Source organism: Dermochelys coriacea, chromosome 11, assembly GCF_009764565.3.
Source record: "Dermochelys coriacea isolate rDerCor1 chromosome 11, rDerCor1.pri.v4, whole genome shotgun sequence".
NCBI classification, from domain to species: Eukaryota; Metazoa; Chordata; order Testudines; family Dermochelyidae; genus Dermochelys; species Dermochelys coriacea.
This window is the reverse complement of record NC_050078.2, coordinates 22,562,888-22,581,402: the sequence shown is the minus strand read 5'-3', so window position 1 is coordinate 22,581,402 and position 18,515 is coordinate 22,562,888. Positions and strand designations below refer to the sequence as shown.

Here is an 18,515-nt window from a genome sequence, read left to right as displayed (position 1 = left end):
AAAGCTCGAGGGTTCTCCCACAAGCCTGGGGATTCTGTGTGAGTCAATAGCCATCTGTGCAGGTGTCTTCTCACAGACTTTGATGTCTGGCAGACTGTTCGCCCCATGTGACCCCAATGATCATAGCCACTGCCATCTCAATAGGTCTCCGTACAGAATCCATTTTTATTCCCCCTCTGTTGGACAAGCATAGAGATGATGTGCATCCCTCTCCAGCACCACCCTATTATACCTCTCCCTGCATAGACTGTGAACCTGTGTAGAGCCGTCCTTAGGACCTGGGAGGTGGCTAGGTGGTGGTGGAGAGAATGGTACTGGGCAATTAGCCAGTCCGCTTTTGCATGGTAGGTGGGCAATCCATATTTGGAGGGTTCCCTCCATGCACATATTTGGGGGAGATGATCTGAGCACTGTTATTGAAGTTTTAACTCTTCCCATTAAGGACTCTGGGTGATAGAAGACTTTACTTAAGCAAGTCAGGTAGAAAGCATTTTACTACTCATCAAATGCAAAAGCATACTTGCCATTTTATAAGGGTCTGACAGCAGACAGATTTTTGCATAAATCTTCAGGGCTTCAACCGGTCCCCAATGTATTCCAGAAGGAATACCCTTCCTCAAAAGGATCAAAGATGGCCAAGACTGGAGATGGGGCATTAGGTGGGGTAGGCCAGTGCTCTGAGGTGGCACTAAACATTTTCTCAGATGCTTAGATGGCTTTTTCTTGCACACATGCTCAGTGTCTAACCAATTGCCATATGTGAGGATGGGAAGGAATTTTTCCCCCAGGTCAGACTGGCAGTGATCTTTGGGGTTTTTGTCATTCCTCTGCAGCATGGAGTAAGGGTCACTTTCTGGGATTGTCTGGGTATATCTCATGTAATCAATTCCCTGCCTGTGCAGGGGCCTTTGTACACCTTGTCTCTCCTCTTATCTTTTGTGGTACATAATAGTCTCCTGAAGACTGTACTATTTTGGTCTAATTTGGATTGTTGGGTTTAGTGTGCAGGTCTTGGGTTGCATTGGGGCCCTGTGATATATCGGAGGTTAGACTAGATCAGCATTTTTCAAAGTTCAGGTCACAACCCAGTACTGGGTCGCAGCATGTAAGGCACTGGGTCTCTCTGGTCAGCACTGCTGTCCGGGACGTTAAAAGTCCTATCGGCTGTGCTGCCCAACTAAGGCAGGCTAGTGCCTACCTGTTCTGACACCGCGCTGCACCCCGGAAGCAGCAAGCTTCGGGTCCAGCTTCTAGGCAGGGGCCCCCCCTGCGGGCTTCCCCCACCCTGAGCACAGGATCTCCACTGAGGGTGGTGACTGAGGCAAGGGCCATGTGGAACCACTTGCATGCCTCCACCTAGGAGCCAGACCTGCTGCTGGCTGCTTCAGGCGCAGCGTGGTCCGCGGTGCCAGGACAGGTGGGAAGCCTGCCTCTGCACCCCGGTTGCGCCGCTGACTGGGAGCCTCTGGAGGTAAGTCCACACCCCAACCCTGTGTCCCAATCCCCAGCCCTGAGTTCCACTGCAAACCAAGAGCCCCTTGCACTCCAAACCCCTCATCCTCTGCCCCAGCCCTGAGCCCCTCCCACACCCTAAACTCCTCATTCCCAGTTCCATTGGGTTGTGGGCATCAAACATTTTCTTCAACTGGGTCCCCAGAAAAAAGTTTGAAAACCACTGGACTAGATGATCTGGTGGTCCCTTCTTGCCTTAAACTCTAAATTTCATGCTCCTGCAGGTGAATTATTACACTAAAATTTTGTGCGTTACAAATGTCACTCTAACTCAAGAAGTGGTAACGTGAGCTATAGAATCAAAAATACAGCAGTCAAATAAGAACTAGTGCACATGCTCTCTCCCCTTGCTTTCAGCTGTCATAATAAGTTTTAGCACATGACAACTCATAAGATAAACTGTCACTGAAAAATACTATGCAGTTTTAAGTAAATTTGGAAGAAATTAATCGGAAAACTCTTCATGTTTCAGACTAGGATATCAAAGGAAATCCCACACAGAAAGCAAGCTTTAAAAGGAAAAAATGTTCCCTAAGTTTGTTAGACAAACGTAACTAAGATAACTTAATTAAAATCAGAGCAAAAGTAATTGAGAACTTAAAAGTGATAATTTTTAGGCAAATAATAGCTTTGAAATGTGATAGAACTGCCATTTATCATCAATGGAAGTTCCACATCCAAAATCCTGGGTACATAGATACAGAAAGCAGGTGAATACAAAGTTCAATAAATCAAAATGTGAAATGTTCAACTCAATTTTGAGTTCTGTGACCGATGCATCTTTTTCCTTTCCTCCATCAGTCTCTCTCCTCTGATGCTTTAGAAGAAAACAGAGTGTTTATACAGACAAACCATTTGCTGACTTTCCTACAAGCTTTGCTTGTGTCAGGAGTCTGAGACCAGGTCTTGACAGTGCTTTTATGCAGTGTCTTTGTGCTAACCAGGCATTGCCCTCTTTGGCTGTCACGTCTTCTTGATCCAAATTCTCATTTCAAACTTATGACGTTTATCTGATTTGAAAATCTATAGCAGAGTTCTGTGACATTGATCTGATCTCATTATCCCTTTTCAAACACCAATTATGTTCACAAAGGGAGCTGCTTGAAATATGTTTGCAGGAACAGATTTGTTTGCTTGCTTGTTCCCTCCGCCCAACAAAAAATATAGTTCAACTGGCTTTTCAGCTGAAATGAAAATGTTTCATGGAAAATGTTAGATTGGGTCTAATTTTTTTTTGGATTTTGAGGAAAAACTGCCAACCAAAAAATGTTCACATCTGGTTTTTTGGGAGGTTCCTTCCCCCTCCCCTCTACTTTTTTTTTTGTTGTTGAAAGATTGGAGGGAAAGGGAGGGGAAGAAACTGAAAAAGTTGATTATTTTTATATATCTTTTCAAAATTAAAATGTTGATTAAATGAAATTAAAGAACCCAAACATTTTGTGAGCCATTTTGAATGAAGCAAAATCTGTATTTCTTACTTTAATTTATCACTAAAATTACCCGCTAATTTGAAAAAGGTCTATTCGCAAATTATTTTGACCTCTTTCTAAACATTGCCCGTTGTTTCAGTATCTTTTTCATAGTTTCATGCTTTCTTAGAGATTAAAGCCGGAAGGGACTATTAAATCATCCAGTCTGGCATCCTGTATCTCACAGGCCATTAAATTTTCCCTGTTACCCCTATATTAAGTCAAATAATTTGGTTGAGATTAAAGTACTTCAGTCTCCAGGAGATTAAACTGTTGTGTGCAACAGGCAGAAAACAGGGGACATCACAGTGCCATCAATGCCCGAGGTCCCTACAAAGGCAGGGAATTGTGCAAGTGAGCTCTCTGGATGATCCTAGCAAGATCCATGCTTCAGAGAGAGGTTAAAAACCCCACAGATCCTACCCAACCTTACCTGGAGGACAATTCCTTCCTAACCCTGAATCTGGCAATCAGTTTGACCCTACACATGTGAGCAAAACACATGAGCCAAGCTTCTGAAGGTACACACACTGCACTGAAGTGATCCTCCCAGCTCTGGATAATAGACTCAGGCTAGCAGAACTCATGCCAGTGCTGTACAAATATCTCTGTAGACAGTGCTTTGAAGTTGTGGCTCAGGCTGGAGCTCGGGCTCTGCAGCTCAGTCACTTCCCTTGGCTTCAAAGCTTGAGCTCCAGCCCAAGCTGAAACTTCAAAACACTGTTTATACAGCTATTTTTATAACACTTGCTACCCTGAGTCTATTAACAAGGGCTGTGAGGCTCACTCGTATGGGCTGTGAAAACATATCCTGATAAACAGAATTCTGTGAGCCACTCAGGGCAATGTCCACCCAATCTGGTGTCCTGCTTCAGGAAAAAAAAAAACAATATCTCTTCTGGATCAAAAACTTCAAAACAGTTTGAATGTATATTTAGAACTACTTTAAGCATGTGGGTTTTTTTTTCATTTTAGGCTGTCTATCAAGAGCTTAATGAGCACATTCCAGGTTATAATAAATCAAAAACCTACACGGCTATTTAAGTGTTTACTTTGCAAAGTGCTGCCATATGGGAGGTTTGATTTTTGGGGTCCCAGGTGCTCTGAGCAGATGGAGGTTGAGAATACCCTGAAGATGGCACACAAGTACCTTGAGGGTACCTTGAACCATGATAGAAGCACCTAAATGAGCACAATATAGGTCTTCTAGTTGAGTGGAGTTTTTACCACCATACCAGGCTCTTGAGGAGAAAGGGAAGTAAAAGTGGGAAAAGCAGGGCATTTTGGAAGCCCCCACCATCAAAAAATTATACCAATTATCAATCTAGAGAGAAATATAAACTCTTTCATAGAAGAACACTGTATGGGTGGTTACTTAATGTAAGAATCTTTCATATTGATGGTGGAATTTACACTGTGTGTGTTCTCCTACTGAGGCAGAGTTAATTAGATGTACAGAGATTCATTTACCTTCTCATGATATATATCTTCTGGAAAAGATAAAGATATAAAACTTAATTTATATAACTTTTCCCTCCTTTTATAGTTCTATTTAAGAATCCTATTGACCTTCTCTTCATAATTTGCGTTCATCCAAATAAGAATAACCCAGATACCTATGACATCTAACAATCAATGTGATCACAGAAAAAGGACCTTTATCCCTTTGCATTGGTTAGGATTTCAGTGCATGTCTACAAAGGGCAACTGTCCTATTAAAATTGCAGTTTTCCTCTTGCAAGCAGACATTGGTCAGCACCTTGCATTCAAAGTATTTTTCTACTTATTTAGCAACAGCTGCTCTCTGTGGCTGTGAATATATGAATGTGATAACCTTTGAAAATTGTAAATAAAGGTAAATATATAGTCTTAGTGGAATTTTTGGCAGTCCAAAATAAGCTCAATTCCATGACATTAATAATTTTGTTCATTAGGATATTTCCTATACAGACTTTCTAGAAACTAAAGGAGATTTTAAGGTTTCTCTTCTTAAACGGTAGGACTGTCTTATACAGGGAGACATTTTTGGCTCTAGAAATGTATTTAACACAAAGTCAGTTGTTTTGGTGAAACTTTAATTCTAAGAGGCACTGCTTACAACACAGGATAGGAGGGCTATCCTTAGGGAGGCAGAGCTTTCATTGACCCTTAGAGAGATGATTTCTAACCATCTGCTCTGTATCTCACAAAGTATCAGTATGTTAAAAATATGTGATTTTTTCCTCCTCTCAGAGTCTCGCTGTGCAGCGTACAGCGTGCAGATGAAAAAAGAATGGGAAGAAGTGTCAGTGAAAGAAACCATTTTCTTTGCAGTTAATAAGGAAGCATCTCTTGGGTGGTCAGTTTTTTTTTTAATTCCACATTAGTCCAGCATTTATAAGTAATTGGGCTGATTGATTTCAAAGGATCTACAAAAGTGACAGCCAAAAAGAGGGCGTACATCTGTAAGGGAAACACAAAAGAAATCGGAATTGGAGAAAGCAACATTTAAATGCCAATACAAATTGGTTAGTATAATGGGCATCCTATTAAGCTGCTTTATGTCAATCAAAATCCACCCCCAATGTATTTTGGTAAATTAAAAAGTGGGATTTTTGCTCTATCAGTTTTCCTGATGGTAAAAAGGGCAAGACAGCAAAAGGGTGAGATTTTTAACTTTCAACACCATTGAATAAAGAACCACCCAGGAGCTCATCAGTTTTAAAATGACCAAGGACAAATATTTTCTCCTCTTAAAAGAAGCATGTTAGATATGATCTGAAATATTTCCAGAGATATAGTTCCTTTATACTGAACTTTTCCAACCTGCTCTGTGTAATTTCTGTTGTTGTTAGTTTTGGTAAGGAGGCTTTTCTGCAGGCACACATTCCATTTTGAGATTTAAAAAGACTTGGTGTTTAATAGACATGGGAGGATCACAAATTTTGTAGTCAGTAAGATCCATTAAGGAAAATTAATATCCGTGTTTCTAGGAAGATAGCAAACTGTTCTCTCCTCACCCTAAATTTTCTTCACACAACAGAACAGGTTTTTTGTGTCACTCTCATTACCCTTGAAAATGATAAAACACTTGCCCCTTCATATATTCCCTAACCACTGGTGCCATTTACTTGGGCATTTATGGTGCTATTCAGAGGCTTCTGTCATGTGTTTCCATTCATTACTGCTGGCATTAGAAGTGTTCTGATTCCTTTTGACTGGCAGTTGACATCAAGGAGAAAAAGGTATTTTATTAAGAAAGATAAAGGTATAAACTATAATGGAATGTAGCAGAGGAGAAAGGTCTTTAAATTAATGATAGTACAGGCTCACAGTTTGTCTCCTGTCTGGTGTGTTATCACTTTCTCAGAAGTGCAGTGTCTAATGACTGTGGAGGAATTGGGCTCTATTCCTTTTTAAGAAGCCTATTTCCTACTAACAACTAACTTGTCTCCAATGTCAGTCCTAGTCGCTATGGATAATGCTAACTCAGCTCTAATAGGGGTCTATTGCAGTAAAACAAACAAAATGCCTAGGGCCCAGACTTGGAAAACTACCATTGACTTCAATGACCCTTAATTTGGGGTTGTTCACAATGATTCCAATCTTAAATAATTGTGCTGAAATTGTTAATTGATTTAAAATGTAATTTCCTCCAGTCATTGCTGACTGTAGTATATAATTAGGCTCAGAGGATTACATTTCAATCAGTAAATGACAGTAAGTGTGGATTTCTCTCTCCACCCAAATTATTGCCAATCAGAATTTAAAAGGTGAAAAAAACACATTTATGCCTCACTCTAATAAACACTTATGCATCAGAGTAATTTTGAGTCCCATTGAGACTGCTCATGTGCATAGTTACTTATCTGCATATGTGTTCCTACAAATAACAGCTTTGTTGTACTTTTAGACAGTCATGGCTCCCTTTAGCTATTCGTTGTGACATTCAATAAGAAATTAATATTATCTAATATATTATTTAAAATATTTCAGTCTCTCTTATGAATCTTAGCTTGTACATTTTAAAGGAATGAGCATTAGTATCTGGGTTTCTAAAATTTCCTAGTAATGTAAAAATTTACATTGATATAACATGAATAAAATATTATGAATCCCTCTGAAACTTTATTTAATACTCCTAGCACAGCTGTGATACCGAATTGTGTCAAAACCACTATGTATGGTATATTATCAGAGTACCTCTGTATAAATGAGAAGTTCACTCTTGAGCTGTATTTAAATTATATAGATAAGTTGGCATGTTAGTTTATTGCTTTCTTGTAGGTTTTTTTGTACTATAATTACAATTTATTTTTTTAAAGATCAGTCTGTAAGTAGAACAGATGTAACACTACATGAGGGTTATACTTTCAACCTACAGTATGGAAAGTTGCATGTAAATCTTGTGCTGAAAGGTTGATTTTTAGAAATGCATTACCGTTGAAAGTAATAGTACACTGATATGTGTTGACACATGGATTTCTATATACAACTCCCCTTAAGAAAAGAAGATAACCTGTAAATGGCACAACTTTTTCTCTCACTTCCTGTACTATTTTTTAGGAACTGGCACATATACTAAGAGCTTTGAACTTTTCCCCAAAGGATTTAATAAAAATTGCCTCCGTGATCTCATAAGCCTACTTTTTTAATTACACAGTATTTTGGGGTTTTTTTTACAAAGAGAAGATTTTTTTAAAAAGATTCGCTTGAACAGCTCGGCACTGTAAGCTGTTTTACTAGATATGATAAGTGAAAAACATACAAAAAATGTTCATCCTTTTAAAGAGCAAAGAACTGCACAGTAGATCATTTTAAATAATGTAAAATGTCTATTTACATAATAGCTGGAAATTCACTCATTTAAATGTGTAATCATCAATAGCTTCAGAGGCTGACCTTGAAAATGGAATATCTGGGTACAAAATAAATAGGCTACTTGTAACAAGCTGCTATTTCCTAGAGGGATAATATATAACTGTCCCTAAAACTGTGCAACAATAAGAATTTTCTTTAAAGCCCCAAGACTGCTTTAGCAAGCACGCTAGAGGCACATCTTGCCCTGATTAGACAATGCTATATATAACTATTGTCTAGGATGACAATTACATTGCTAAGAAGTACATTGGATTTCGTCTTCATAAGACTATTTTATCATTAACACACATAACTAAGAATGGGTATATAACTACCAATGGGCTCTTTGATAATTATAAGCCTTTAATCAGATGCTGTAGCAAAACAGACCTCCTGTAAGAGCCAGTCAGTTTCAGTCACTCAGAACAGCTATATATAAAAACAATGAAATATAATAACAATTAGAAATCATAGCAACATCTATTAGTTTTCACTATGAACTGAATTGATGCACTGATCTAGCAATGGAATGAGGGAGCAGGAGCCCTAAATCTCCTCATAATTATACCAATTTTACACTGTTGTAATACCATTGACTTTAATAGAGTTATTTCTGGTCTTCAGTGGTGTAACTGAGAGAAGAATTAGATAGGCTCTGCCCACTAATCTGCAGTGTGACCTTGGGAAAGGCACTGCTGCAATTTGCACATCAGTAAAATGATGAGTATTTACTGCACAGAGGTGTTGTAGGTTTAATTAATGATGGCCTAGTCCTGCATTATTTCAACCCGAAACTTCAGTAAGGCAAGATTAGTTGATTGAAGCCAGCGGGTGTTTTTGGTGTATAACACATGCCCTGTTGGTCTCTTACACCCCGTGTTTTAAACTCAGTTTACAATTTTATAGTCACCGTCAGCAAAATTACTGTTAAAAAAAATCTGGTTTGCAAAAACAATTAAGTGGTAAAATACTAGCATTTGTGCTTGCAAACAATTAAGGGCCTTTTTTAAAAAAAAATGGCCTTTAGTGTTTTTAAAGTGTTTTAGAAACATGGAGTATTAATATTAGTAATACTTCTTTGAGTATTATTATTTTTTAACATGAGATGTGGTTTTGAATTTAATGTCATCTGAGTAAACTCAATATAAAAAAAAGTAGTTAAAACTATGAGAGCGGGGTCTTTGGCTCTCACAGAAGACCTGTCCTGGAAAAAGCTTTTGATTTGGGTGCACAATTTTTCAAAGCTCTTTGAGGACAAAATAAGGAAATCATATCATCACTATGTCTTTTTACAGGAAAGGACTCTTCTAACAATAACCAGTCATTTCATGCAGGCAGATATTATAGACATAAAGCTTGTTGGATTCCATACAATGATCAAGATGATCTCATGATGATATGCTTGAAACTAAAAATTAGCAAAAAAACCCCCCATGAAACTTCTATCTTATTTTTATAGGGACGGATTATGTTATTTTACTTATGTCTGGATGTACCTTAATCTCTTAATTTACTTCAGTAGGACTTTCCAGAGGGTGATGCATTGCTCAGTCTAAGTAAGGGCATCATAATCTGGCTGTTAAAGATCTCATTCAGTTTTCATCTCATAGTCATGTTATTTTATGTATGTGCTTTAATTTCCTATTTAATGATCATACCATTTTGTCTCTTTATTTTCATTCATCTGTTAATCATTCCATGTAAAAACATTTTCCTTTTCAGAAGAACAGCTTTGTGACATAGGAGAGTTTCTTTGCTATGATCATGTGACTTGTGTGTCTCAAAATTGGCTATGTGACGGAGAACCCGACTGTCCAGATGATTCAGATGAGTCTTTAGATACCTGTAAGTAAAAAGTACTGCATATTATCCTTATTTTCCTTTGAAGAGTACAGATAGCTGTACTGTATAGTCATAAGAGTGGATTTTGGTTTAAAAAACCTCCATCCCACGTGAATCTTTGTACCATGGAGAATAGGTTACACTCAATATTCAGGTGTGAGATGAAAGAACTGTAAGGTGTTTTGCTCAACTGTCATTTTATAATGAACACTATCATCAGAGCATATGTTCCATATTCTCTTACTGATTTAGTAGAATAGCTATAGCATGCAGAAGCAAAGGCAGACAAAGGAAGGGAAATAATGTTTCTTCAAAAAAGGAAAAGAAATTAATAGTGTAACACAATGTCAGAGAGAGGAGCACTGAGACCTCAAAGGAGGGATCAAAGGAGGGAAAGGAAGATGCGAAGGCAAAACATGGAAAAGTGTAATAAGATAAAAGAGGCAAGGTATTTAAAAAAATGAGGGAAAGATTTAATAAAACATGCTTAATCTTAATAAAAAAAATCTTATTTTCTCTGTGACTGAGAGTGGCTGGAGAACAGAGCAGAATCCTTGCAGGCTTCTCAGATTTCTGGACTTGATGAGGTGATATTAAATCTTAAGTGTTCCCTTGTTTTCTACATTATGAGGGAACTTCCTGGTCTATGTCCCCATGATAATCAGCTCATGTAAGAAAGGATACTGATAAAATGAAATGTTCTTTTTAGTGCAACATAAGAAGCTAGAGATTTGCTTTACCTGCTAAAGGTACAGAAAGTATCATTTATCAAAACAAATCAGGGACTATAATCCTAGTTTTTAAAATCATCGACAGGGAATCTACACATGCTGGTTGGCTATCTGACACTGGACAAGCTACTTAACCTTCCTGTGCTACAGTTTACTCATCTTTAAAAAATGGTATAATCAGTGGTGAGCTGGAACTGGTTCGCACGAACTGGTTGCTAAATTTTGAAGCAGTTTTTAGAACCGGTTGTTAACCCACTTCCCTGCAGGGGGCGCTGGGGCTTTGATGGGCTCCGGTCGGGAAGTGATGTAATTCTTCCTCCGGCCGCCGGGGGCGCTGCGCTGCGGGAGCCATGTGGGCTGCCGCCTGGCCCTGGGCACGAGCTCAGTTGCTGCTGCTGCTCCCCTGGCCCTGGGGCTCCCGCTGCTGCCTGGTGGGTCCCCGGCTGCTCTGCTGGGCCTGGACTGCATCCTGCTGCTCTCCCTGTGAGCACCCACCACCCTGCCCGGAGCCAGCCCCTGCCTCCAGCCACCCCCTCACCCGCTGCCCTGCCTGCAGCCAGCCCCTGCCGCACCCCCTGCCCTATATCCAGCCAACCCCTGCCGCACGCACCCCCTTCCCTGTCCGCAGTCAGCCCATCTCCAGCCACCCCCGCACCCCCTGCCCTGCCCGCAGCCAGCCTCTGGCGCACCCCCTGCCCTGCCTGCACCAGCCCCTGCTGCACCACTTGCCCTGCCCGCAGCCAGCCCCTGTCTCCAGCTACCCCCGCACCTCCTGCCAGCAGCAGCCCCTGGCGCACCGCCTACCTGCAGCCAGCCCCTGTCTCCAGCCACCCCCACACTCCCTGCCTGCAGCCAGCCCCTGCCGCACACACCCCTGGCCCTGCTCGCAGCCAGCCCCTGTCTCCAGCCACCCCCACACCCCGTGCCCTTCCTGCATCCAGCCCCTGCCGCATCCCCTGCCCGCAGCCAGCCCCTGTCTCCAGCTACCCCCGCACCTCCTGCCAGCAGCAGCCCCTGGCGCACCGCCTACCTGCAGCCAGCCCCTGTCTCCAGCCACCCCCACACTCCCTGCCTGCAGCCAGCCCCTGCCGCACACACCCCCGGCCCTGCTCGCAGCCAGCCCCTGTCTCCAGCCACCCCCACACCCCGTGCCCTTCCTGCATCCAGCCCCTGCCGCATCCCCTGCCTGCAGCCAGCCCCGGCACACCCCCTGCCCTGCCCGCACCATCCCCTGCCGCACCCCCTGACTGCAGCCAGCCCCTGTCTCCAGCCACTCCTACACCCTCTGCCCTGCCCTTAGCCAGTCCCTGCCTCCAGCCAGCCCTGCACCCCCTGCCCTGCCTGCAGCCAGCCCTATCTCCAGTCAGCCCCTGAGCTGTCTCCAGCCAGCCCCACACCCCTTGCCTCCAGCCAACCCTGCACCCTCCTGTCTCCAGCCAGCTCCGCACCCCCTGCCCTGCCTGCAGCCAGCCCTGCACCCCCTGCCTCCAGCTAGCCCTGCCCCACGTCCCTGTCTGCAGCTGGCCCCATGTCCACTGGTGCCCTGCAGTTCCCAGGACAGTAACCCTGCACACCTGCTTCAATGAGGGGGGCAGGGAGCAGCTGGGACGCACACATGTGCACAGCCTAAGGTGACCAGACAGCAAGTGTGAAAAATCAGGACGGGGGTGGGGAGTAATAGGAGCCTATATAAGAAAAAGAGCCCAAAATTGGGACTGTCCCTATAAAATCGGGACATCTGGTCACCCTAGCACACTCCCAGGGAGTGGTGGGGACCCACACATGTGAAACGGAGCTCATTTTTGTTCAGGCACATCTTTTTAAAAAAGAACTTTAGATAGGGTTAAAATACATCCGTATTTTCCCGGACAGGTCAGGCTTTTTGGTTCTTAATTCCTCCCGGGAAAATACGGATGTATGGTAACCCTGTTGGTACAAAAAATACATACTGGGGCACATCCCTTAAATCAGAACTTTTTATAGGGAACCGGATGTTAAGATTTTGGCAGCTCATCACTGGGTATAATAGTTAACTTCTGAGGTTGTTGTGAGGGTTCACTGAGTAATGGTTTGTAAAGCACTTTGACTCCTCAAGAGAAAAAAGTTGTGTATAAGTATGAAGTATTTTTTCATAATTAGCTGTGACGTGTTCCCTTCCCAATGCATCTTTTTTTCATTTAAAGCTATGCTGGGTTCTTTAGCTCTATTTTAAATATAATTTTGTACTCACGAGGGAACATCAGTTACAAAAATGACATGCAAAAAATAATTATTTAGAATTTTCCAGTAAAAAGACCTCATGGTTTGGCAGTAAGAGATCAGTCTGTGTGACAGGCACTAAACATATTATGCTAGCAGTGTTGTCTCCTTCTCTCTATTTTATTCACCTGCTGAGGACATCTTCCCTATAGATTTGTTCCCAAATTGTGGTATTAGTATTAATGGGTCCTCATTTGTCTGTTGAGCATAGTTTGGCATTTTGAAATGGAATGCCTTGCTCCTTCACGCTGTCCATGCCAAACTCATTCTACTGCATATAAATGTGCATAAATCCCTACCTACTTCTGTTTCCTGACAGTAATTGGCATCAGGAGAAAATCACTCAACTGGTAATAACCGCATACCATTTCTTCTCTTGGGCCGATTCCTAACTGATATAAATCGGCATAGCTTTACTGAAGTCAATGGGACTATACCAGTTTACACCGGTTGAGGATGAAACCCTTTCTGTTTCATTAGCATCTTGAAATGTGAAACAGAATTTTTCCTGCTACTTTTCTTGAACCTACTCTGTACTTGATCATGATTTTCTGCATAGCTGATGCACATAAAGAGAAACATCTTTAAAAAGGCCAGGTGAGCCATCTTCAAATTCTCAGTGCAACTATCAGTGCTTAAAATGAAATATTTGGGTTGGTTAAGCTAGAGTGCACTATAAGAGGTTTCCACAAAATATAACCTTATCTAAACATACAAGATCATAGTTCACTTTTCTAAATAGAACTTATATTGTAGTGTTTGTCTAAGACATAATAAATCTACATACCAAATATTTATGAAGCATATGAGGACTCGAGGGACTGGTGATAAGGATACAGAGCATTTCACTTTGAGTGCACCAGATCACACGTACTTCTGTTTGGTTGTGGCTGAAAGTTGTTACCATTTGGCAGATCTTTAGTGACTTATGCAAGATGAGTTGGTAGAACCAGACAGATACCACTAAAAATTGATCCCAACTAGTCCCCTTGTTAGTAAATTCAATAAGGGATCTAGGATTAAATAGGAATGGAGAACCAATTATGTACTCTCTCATTTAATGCTTAAACTAGCACCTGGTGACTTCATTTGGTGTTGGATCAGGATCAGTGTTTTCCTCAGAAATTGAAATTAGAGGGGATGTTCGAATTTAAAGAAGGGATTGGAAAATGACTAAATTGGCAACAGTGGGATGAAACTAGTTGACCACTGGGACGGGGGGGGGAGGGAGTTCAGAAGGGAGCCCTCCATAACAATAGCAAAGGAATGTGACAGATCTGTCCTGTCATTGCCTAAGCTGTTCCCAGTCTGTGGATATGGGGCTTTCATCACCAAGCTGTCAGTTTGGTACTTTTCACTAGTGCTAAATGTACTCTCAAATAGTTTCAAAAAAGAAAAAGCAGATTCTTATAGCAAATCCACTTTTACCCTGTTGTGGTGTTTTAGCAATGATTATTTCTGTTTCCAGAAGAGTTGTTGCTCTGTGTAGTTCCAAAAAAAAAAAAAAAAGGCTGGTCCAGTAATTCATAATGAATACTTTATTGAACACATTTTGCTTCTTATCTGTTAGTAAATTGTCCATGAGAGAATTGTATTTTTTCTAATATATTCTTTCTTTGAAATTATTAACCAAATAATTTCTGCTACTATTTTTGAGCTGTTGAAGGCAATAGATTGATATCAATCTACGTCAGCTGGGGACCCAGCCCATTGCATGTTTTTCTTTTATTGATAGATGGACTTAGACTACATCAAGATTCTGGTGTGAATGCCCACAGAATTTTTGCAATATTTGTGTAAAATTCATTGTTTCCACACGCATTCTTGTCTATAAACTCATTTGCTAGACTATTTGTAAGAAGTAAATGTGGTTGAAGAAAATGCATTTAAAAAAATCAGGTAAATACTCATTAAAAGTTTTCTGCCACATTTGTCCAGCTCTACAAATGACCTTGAGTAATAATGTCTAAATATGACAAAATCTATACTGTCACCTGTTTGAAGCATGTAGTAAGAATACAAAACCCAGCAGTGCTGAACACATATGTGTCCAGTTTTAGTATATTTGTCACCTGATAACTGTATATATTTGTATGTATTAGCCTCTAATAACTGTATATATTTGCCTCTCTGAGCAGTTACTGCCTGATTTGAGATGGAAAATTCACTAACATTGAAATGCCAACTGCTTGTACAATGTTATCATTTCCAGCCACAGATTTATGTCCAGTTTGTCCTGTTCACTTGTTGGGTCTCTTCCCAAAATACTCCTCATACATAGAAGACATGAGTCCACCAACAACTGCCTATGGCTTTCCAAACCAAACTCCAGAGACTTAGATCGTGTCTCCTATTTTGGGATATTATTTTTTTCTCAGTGATAGTGTCAAAGATACAAAACACTGACATCCAAACAACAAATGTCTTTACTATTTAGACACTTTTTGTGTTAGCAACTTCAGGATTTATTTCTGGTTTGCACGCCTCGCTTTCTCTCTCTTTCCTCATTCTCAGAGTCTTCTTTGCCAAAGAGCACCATGCTGAGGAGGGGGAAAAAAGAAGTGGAATAGAACCTGATTTCTCTGTGAAACTGCAGGCATCAGGTTCGAAAGCAAAATACCCTTCTTCCTTACAAAATTGTTCCGGCAGCTCAGCAGTAGTTCCAGCATAGGGCACTGTTGTCCTCAGGATTCACAGCTGACCTCTGGTCATGAGGTGGGGGCCTTCACTCCTAAAATGTGGTGTGCAAAGGGGGATTGACGTATGGTGTAAGCATACACAGAAGTCTCTCAGCATGTGGCTGCAGACTTTGTTGCCTATCATACTGGCTCTGACTCCAAGCATTGTTCTTACTTCATGAATATCTTATAGAGCCAAATACACAGTACAGTATCTATACTTATTTCTCTGACAGTGTGCAATAACTCTGTCAATTTTCAATCCATTGAGTTAGCAGTATAAAAATTTGGAAGAATAATTTCATTTATCCCAGCAGAGCACAAAGCAGAATCATAGTAGGCCTGAGACAGAGGAACTGTACAGACAGTCTTCCTGCCTTTCCCTTTCTTTATAATTTGTTATGCCTTTTCTTCTACTCTAGCATTGTAGATCTTCGTTAAATGACATCTGAATCACTTTCACTAGAAAACAACCAGCTCTATCCACTTTACTTGGGGTGGATAGGTCCTGGTGAGTGAGGATATTATAAGGACCCCAGACTATGTGGTAAATGGTCTGTAGTTCTGGCCCAAAGTACTATTTGATCTTTTTAAGATCTATTATCTCATGAAAAAACAGAGGCAGAAATACATCAACATGCCATTGCATGTAAACCCAATTTCATCTTTTCATAGAATCATAGAATCATAGAATATCAGGGTTGGAAGGGACCCCAGAAGGTCATCTAGTCCAACCCCCTGCTCAAAGCAGGACCAAGTCCCAGTTAAATCATCCTAGCCAGGGCTTTGTCAAGCCTGACCTTAAAAACCTCTAAGGAAGGAGATTCTACCACCTCCCTAGGTAACGCATTCCAGTGTTTCACCACCCTCTTAGTGAAAAAGTTTTTCCTAATATCCAATCTAAACCTCCCCCATTGCAACTTGAGACCATTACTCCTCGTTCTGTCATCTGCTACCATTGAGAACAGTCTAGAGCCATCCTCTTTGAAACCCCCTTTCAGGTAGTTGAAAGCAGCTATCAAATCCCCCCTCATTCTTCTCTTCTGCAGACTAAACAATCCCAGCTCCCTCAGCCTCTCCTCATAAGTCATGTGCTCTAGACCCCTAATCATTTTTGTTGCCCTTCGTTGTACTCTTTCCAATTTATCCACATCCTTCCTGTAGTGTGGGGCCCAAAACTGGACACAGTACTCCAGATGAGGCCTCACCAGTGTCGAATAGAGGGGAACGATCACGTCCCTCGATCTGCTCGCTATGCCCCTACTTATACATCCCAAAATGCCATTGGCCTTCTTGGCAACAAGGGCACACTGCTGACTCATATCCAGCTTCTCGTCCACTGTCACCCCTAGGTCCTTTTCCGCAGAACTGCTGCCGAGCCATTCGGTCCCTAGTCTGTAGCGGTGCATTGGATTCTTCCATCCTAAGTGCAGGACCCTGCACTTATCCTTATTGAACCTCATTAGATTTCTTTTGGCCCAATCCTCCAATTTGTCTAGGTCCTTCTGTATCCTATCCCTCCCCTCCAGCGTATCTACCACTCCTCCCAGTTTAGTATCATCCGCAAATTTTCTGAGAGTGCAATCCACACCATCCTCCAGATCATTTATGAAGATATTGAACAAAACGGGCCCCAGGACCGACCCCTGGGGCACTCCACTTGACTCCACTTTTTCAATAATATGTAGCAATATTGGCTCTTGAGATACCATATTTTATTAAAATAACATCATTTGCCTTTTCTCCATGCTTCAGTTCTGATTTAATTTTGGTGGCCCCATCACTAGAATTCTGAGTAGTTGAACCTATACTATATATCTTCTAACAGTTGGTTAAAACATTAATTTCTCTAGGATCTTGAGAGAGTATTAGCTTCTAAAATCCATCCTGAAATTGAAGTTTGGGAACGGAGCAAGAGTTAGCTAATTTTAAATATTGAATCTCACCTAATTTACTAAATTAGTCTTTTCAATACATTTGTTGTTATTGGAGGTTAAATAAGTGACGCGTCTCAGCAGTGTCACAAAGCTTAAAGAAATATTAATATTGTACCTAAATTGTGATGCTTTCTCCCAGCAAAAGCTAAGAAGCTATTTGAGCTTTTGCTGCTGCTGAGGTCCTAAACTACAGGGGTGAGAATTTCGAAAATCCTCAAAAAAAAAAAAAAAAAAAAAAAAAAAAGAACAACCCAACAAGGAGTCCGGTGGCATTTTAAAGACTAACAGATTTATTTGGGCATAAAATCTCCTGAAAATCCCCAAGTGACTTAAGAGAAAAAATTCCATTGAAATTCCCATTGACCTAAATCACTTAATGGGCTTTTGAAAATACCACCCTAAATAATAAAATGGCTTTTGTTTCCAGTTTATGATGAGCTACCATATAACTACCCATTGAAGGTAAGAGGAGAAAATATTGGACATATCAGGTGATGAAAAGATAGCTTTATATTTTCTTCCCTTAAGATCACTGTGTTGTGTAGCTACTCTTGAATGAAGAAACTTATAACATTAAGGAACTATTTATGGCCATAGTTTAGCAAGGTACTTAAGCATATGCATAACTTTAAATACATAAGTAGTCCTTCATTTGACATTTGATGTCAGCCGTATTGTATTTAAATAGTCTCTCTGACATTGGTAGAAAAAGAACCACAATGGAGTGTCAAATATGAACACTTAGTTAAATTTTATGAAATTGCTGGTATTCTATGGAACATTCAATAACAAAAAGAATGAAAAGAATAATTTAGTATTAGTACGACACTATAATGTTTGCTTATTTTCCAGTGCAGGGAAAGGCTTTCGGCAGACTAAGACAAGTCTGTTGAGGACTTTTCTAAGGCTTGGTCTACACTAGCAATTTATGTCAGTATAACTACGTCGCTCAGGGACGCAAAAACACAGTTATACCAACCTAACTCCTAGACAGCACTGTGTTGATGGGAGGGCTTCTCCGGTTGGAGAGGTGAAGTACCTATGCTGATGGAAGAAGCCCTCCCATTGGTGTAGGTAGCATCTTCACTGAAGTGCTACAGTGGCACAGCTGCAGCATTTTAAGTGTAGACCAGCCCTAAGTACTGGTCCTGCTACACTGATCAGAAAGACAATATGCTTCATTCCTGAGCTCCAATACAGCTTCCAGCAGCAGAGGTAGAAGAGGACATCTGTTTGCTAATATTAGAG

The 18,515-nt window shown here is 41.0% G+C and overlaps 1 protein-coding gene and 1 long non-coding RNA gene across 2 annotated transcripts in view; one reads left to right on the top strand and one right to left on the bottom strand.

Annotated features, from left to right (window-relative positions):
- The window catches only part of LRP1B (LDL receptor related protein 1B), a 1,336,604-nt gene that overhangs the window by 236,887 nt on the left and 1,081,202 nt on the right, over nt 1-18,515 (top strand). The window contains exon 2 of the mRNA XM_043505072.1: nt 9,543-9,665. Within this exon, the coding sequence (XP_043361007.1) occupies nt 9,543-9,665 (123 nt within the window). The remainder of the gene's footprint in view (nt 1-9,542; nt 9,666-18,515) is intronic.
- LOC122458082 lies at nt 1,557-17,470 on the bottom strand. Its single transcript, XR_006277917.1, has 3 exons — nt 17,459-17,470; nt 13,527-13,528; nt 1,557-1,680 (listed from the first exon to the last, which is right to left on the bottom strand). It is a non-coding gene; the product is annotated as an uncharacterized LOC122458082 (long non-coding RNA).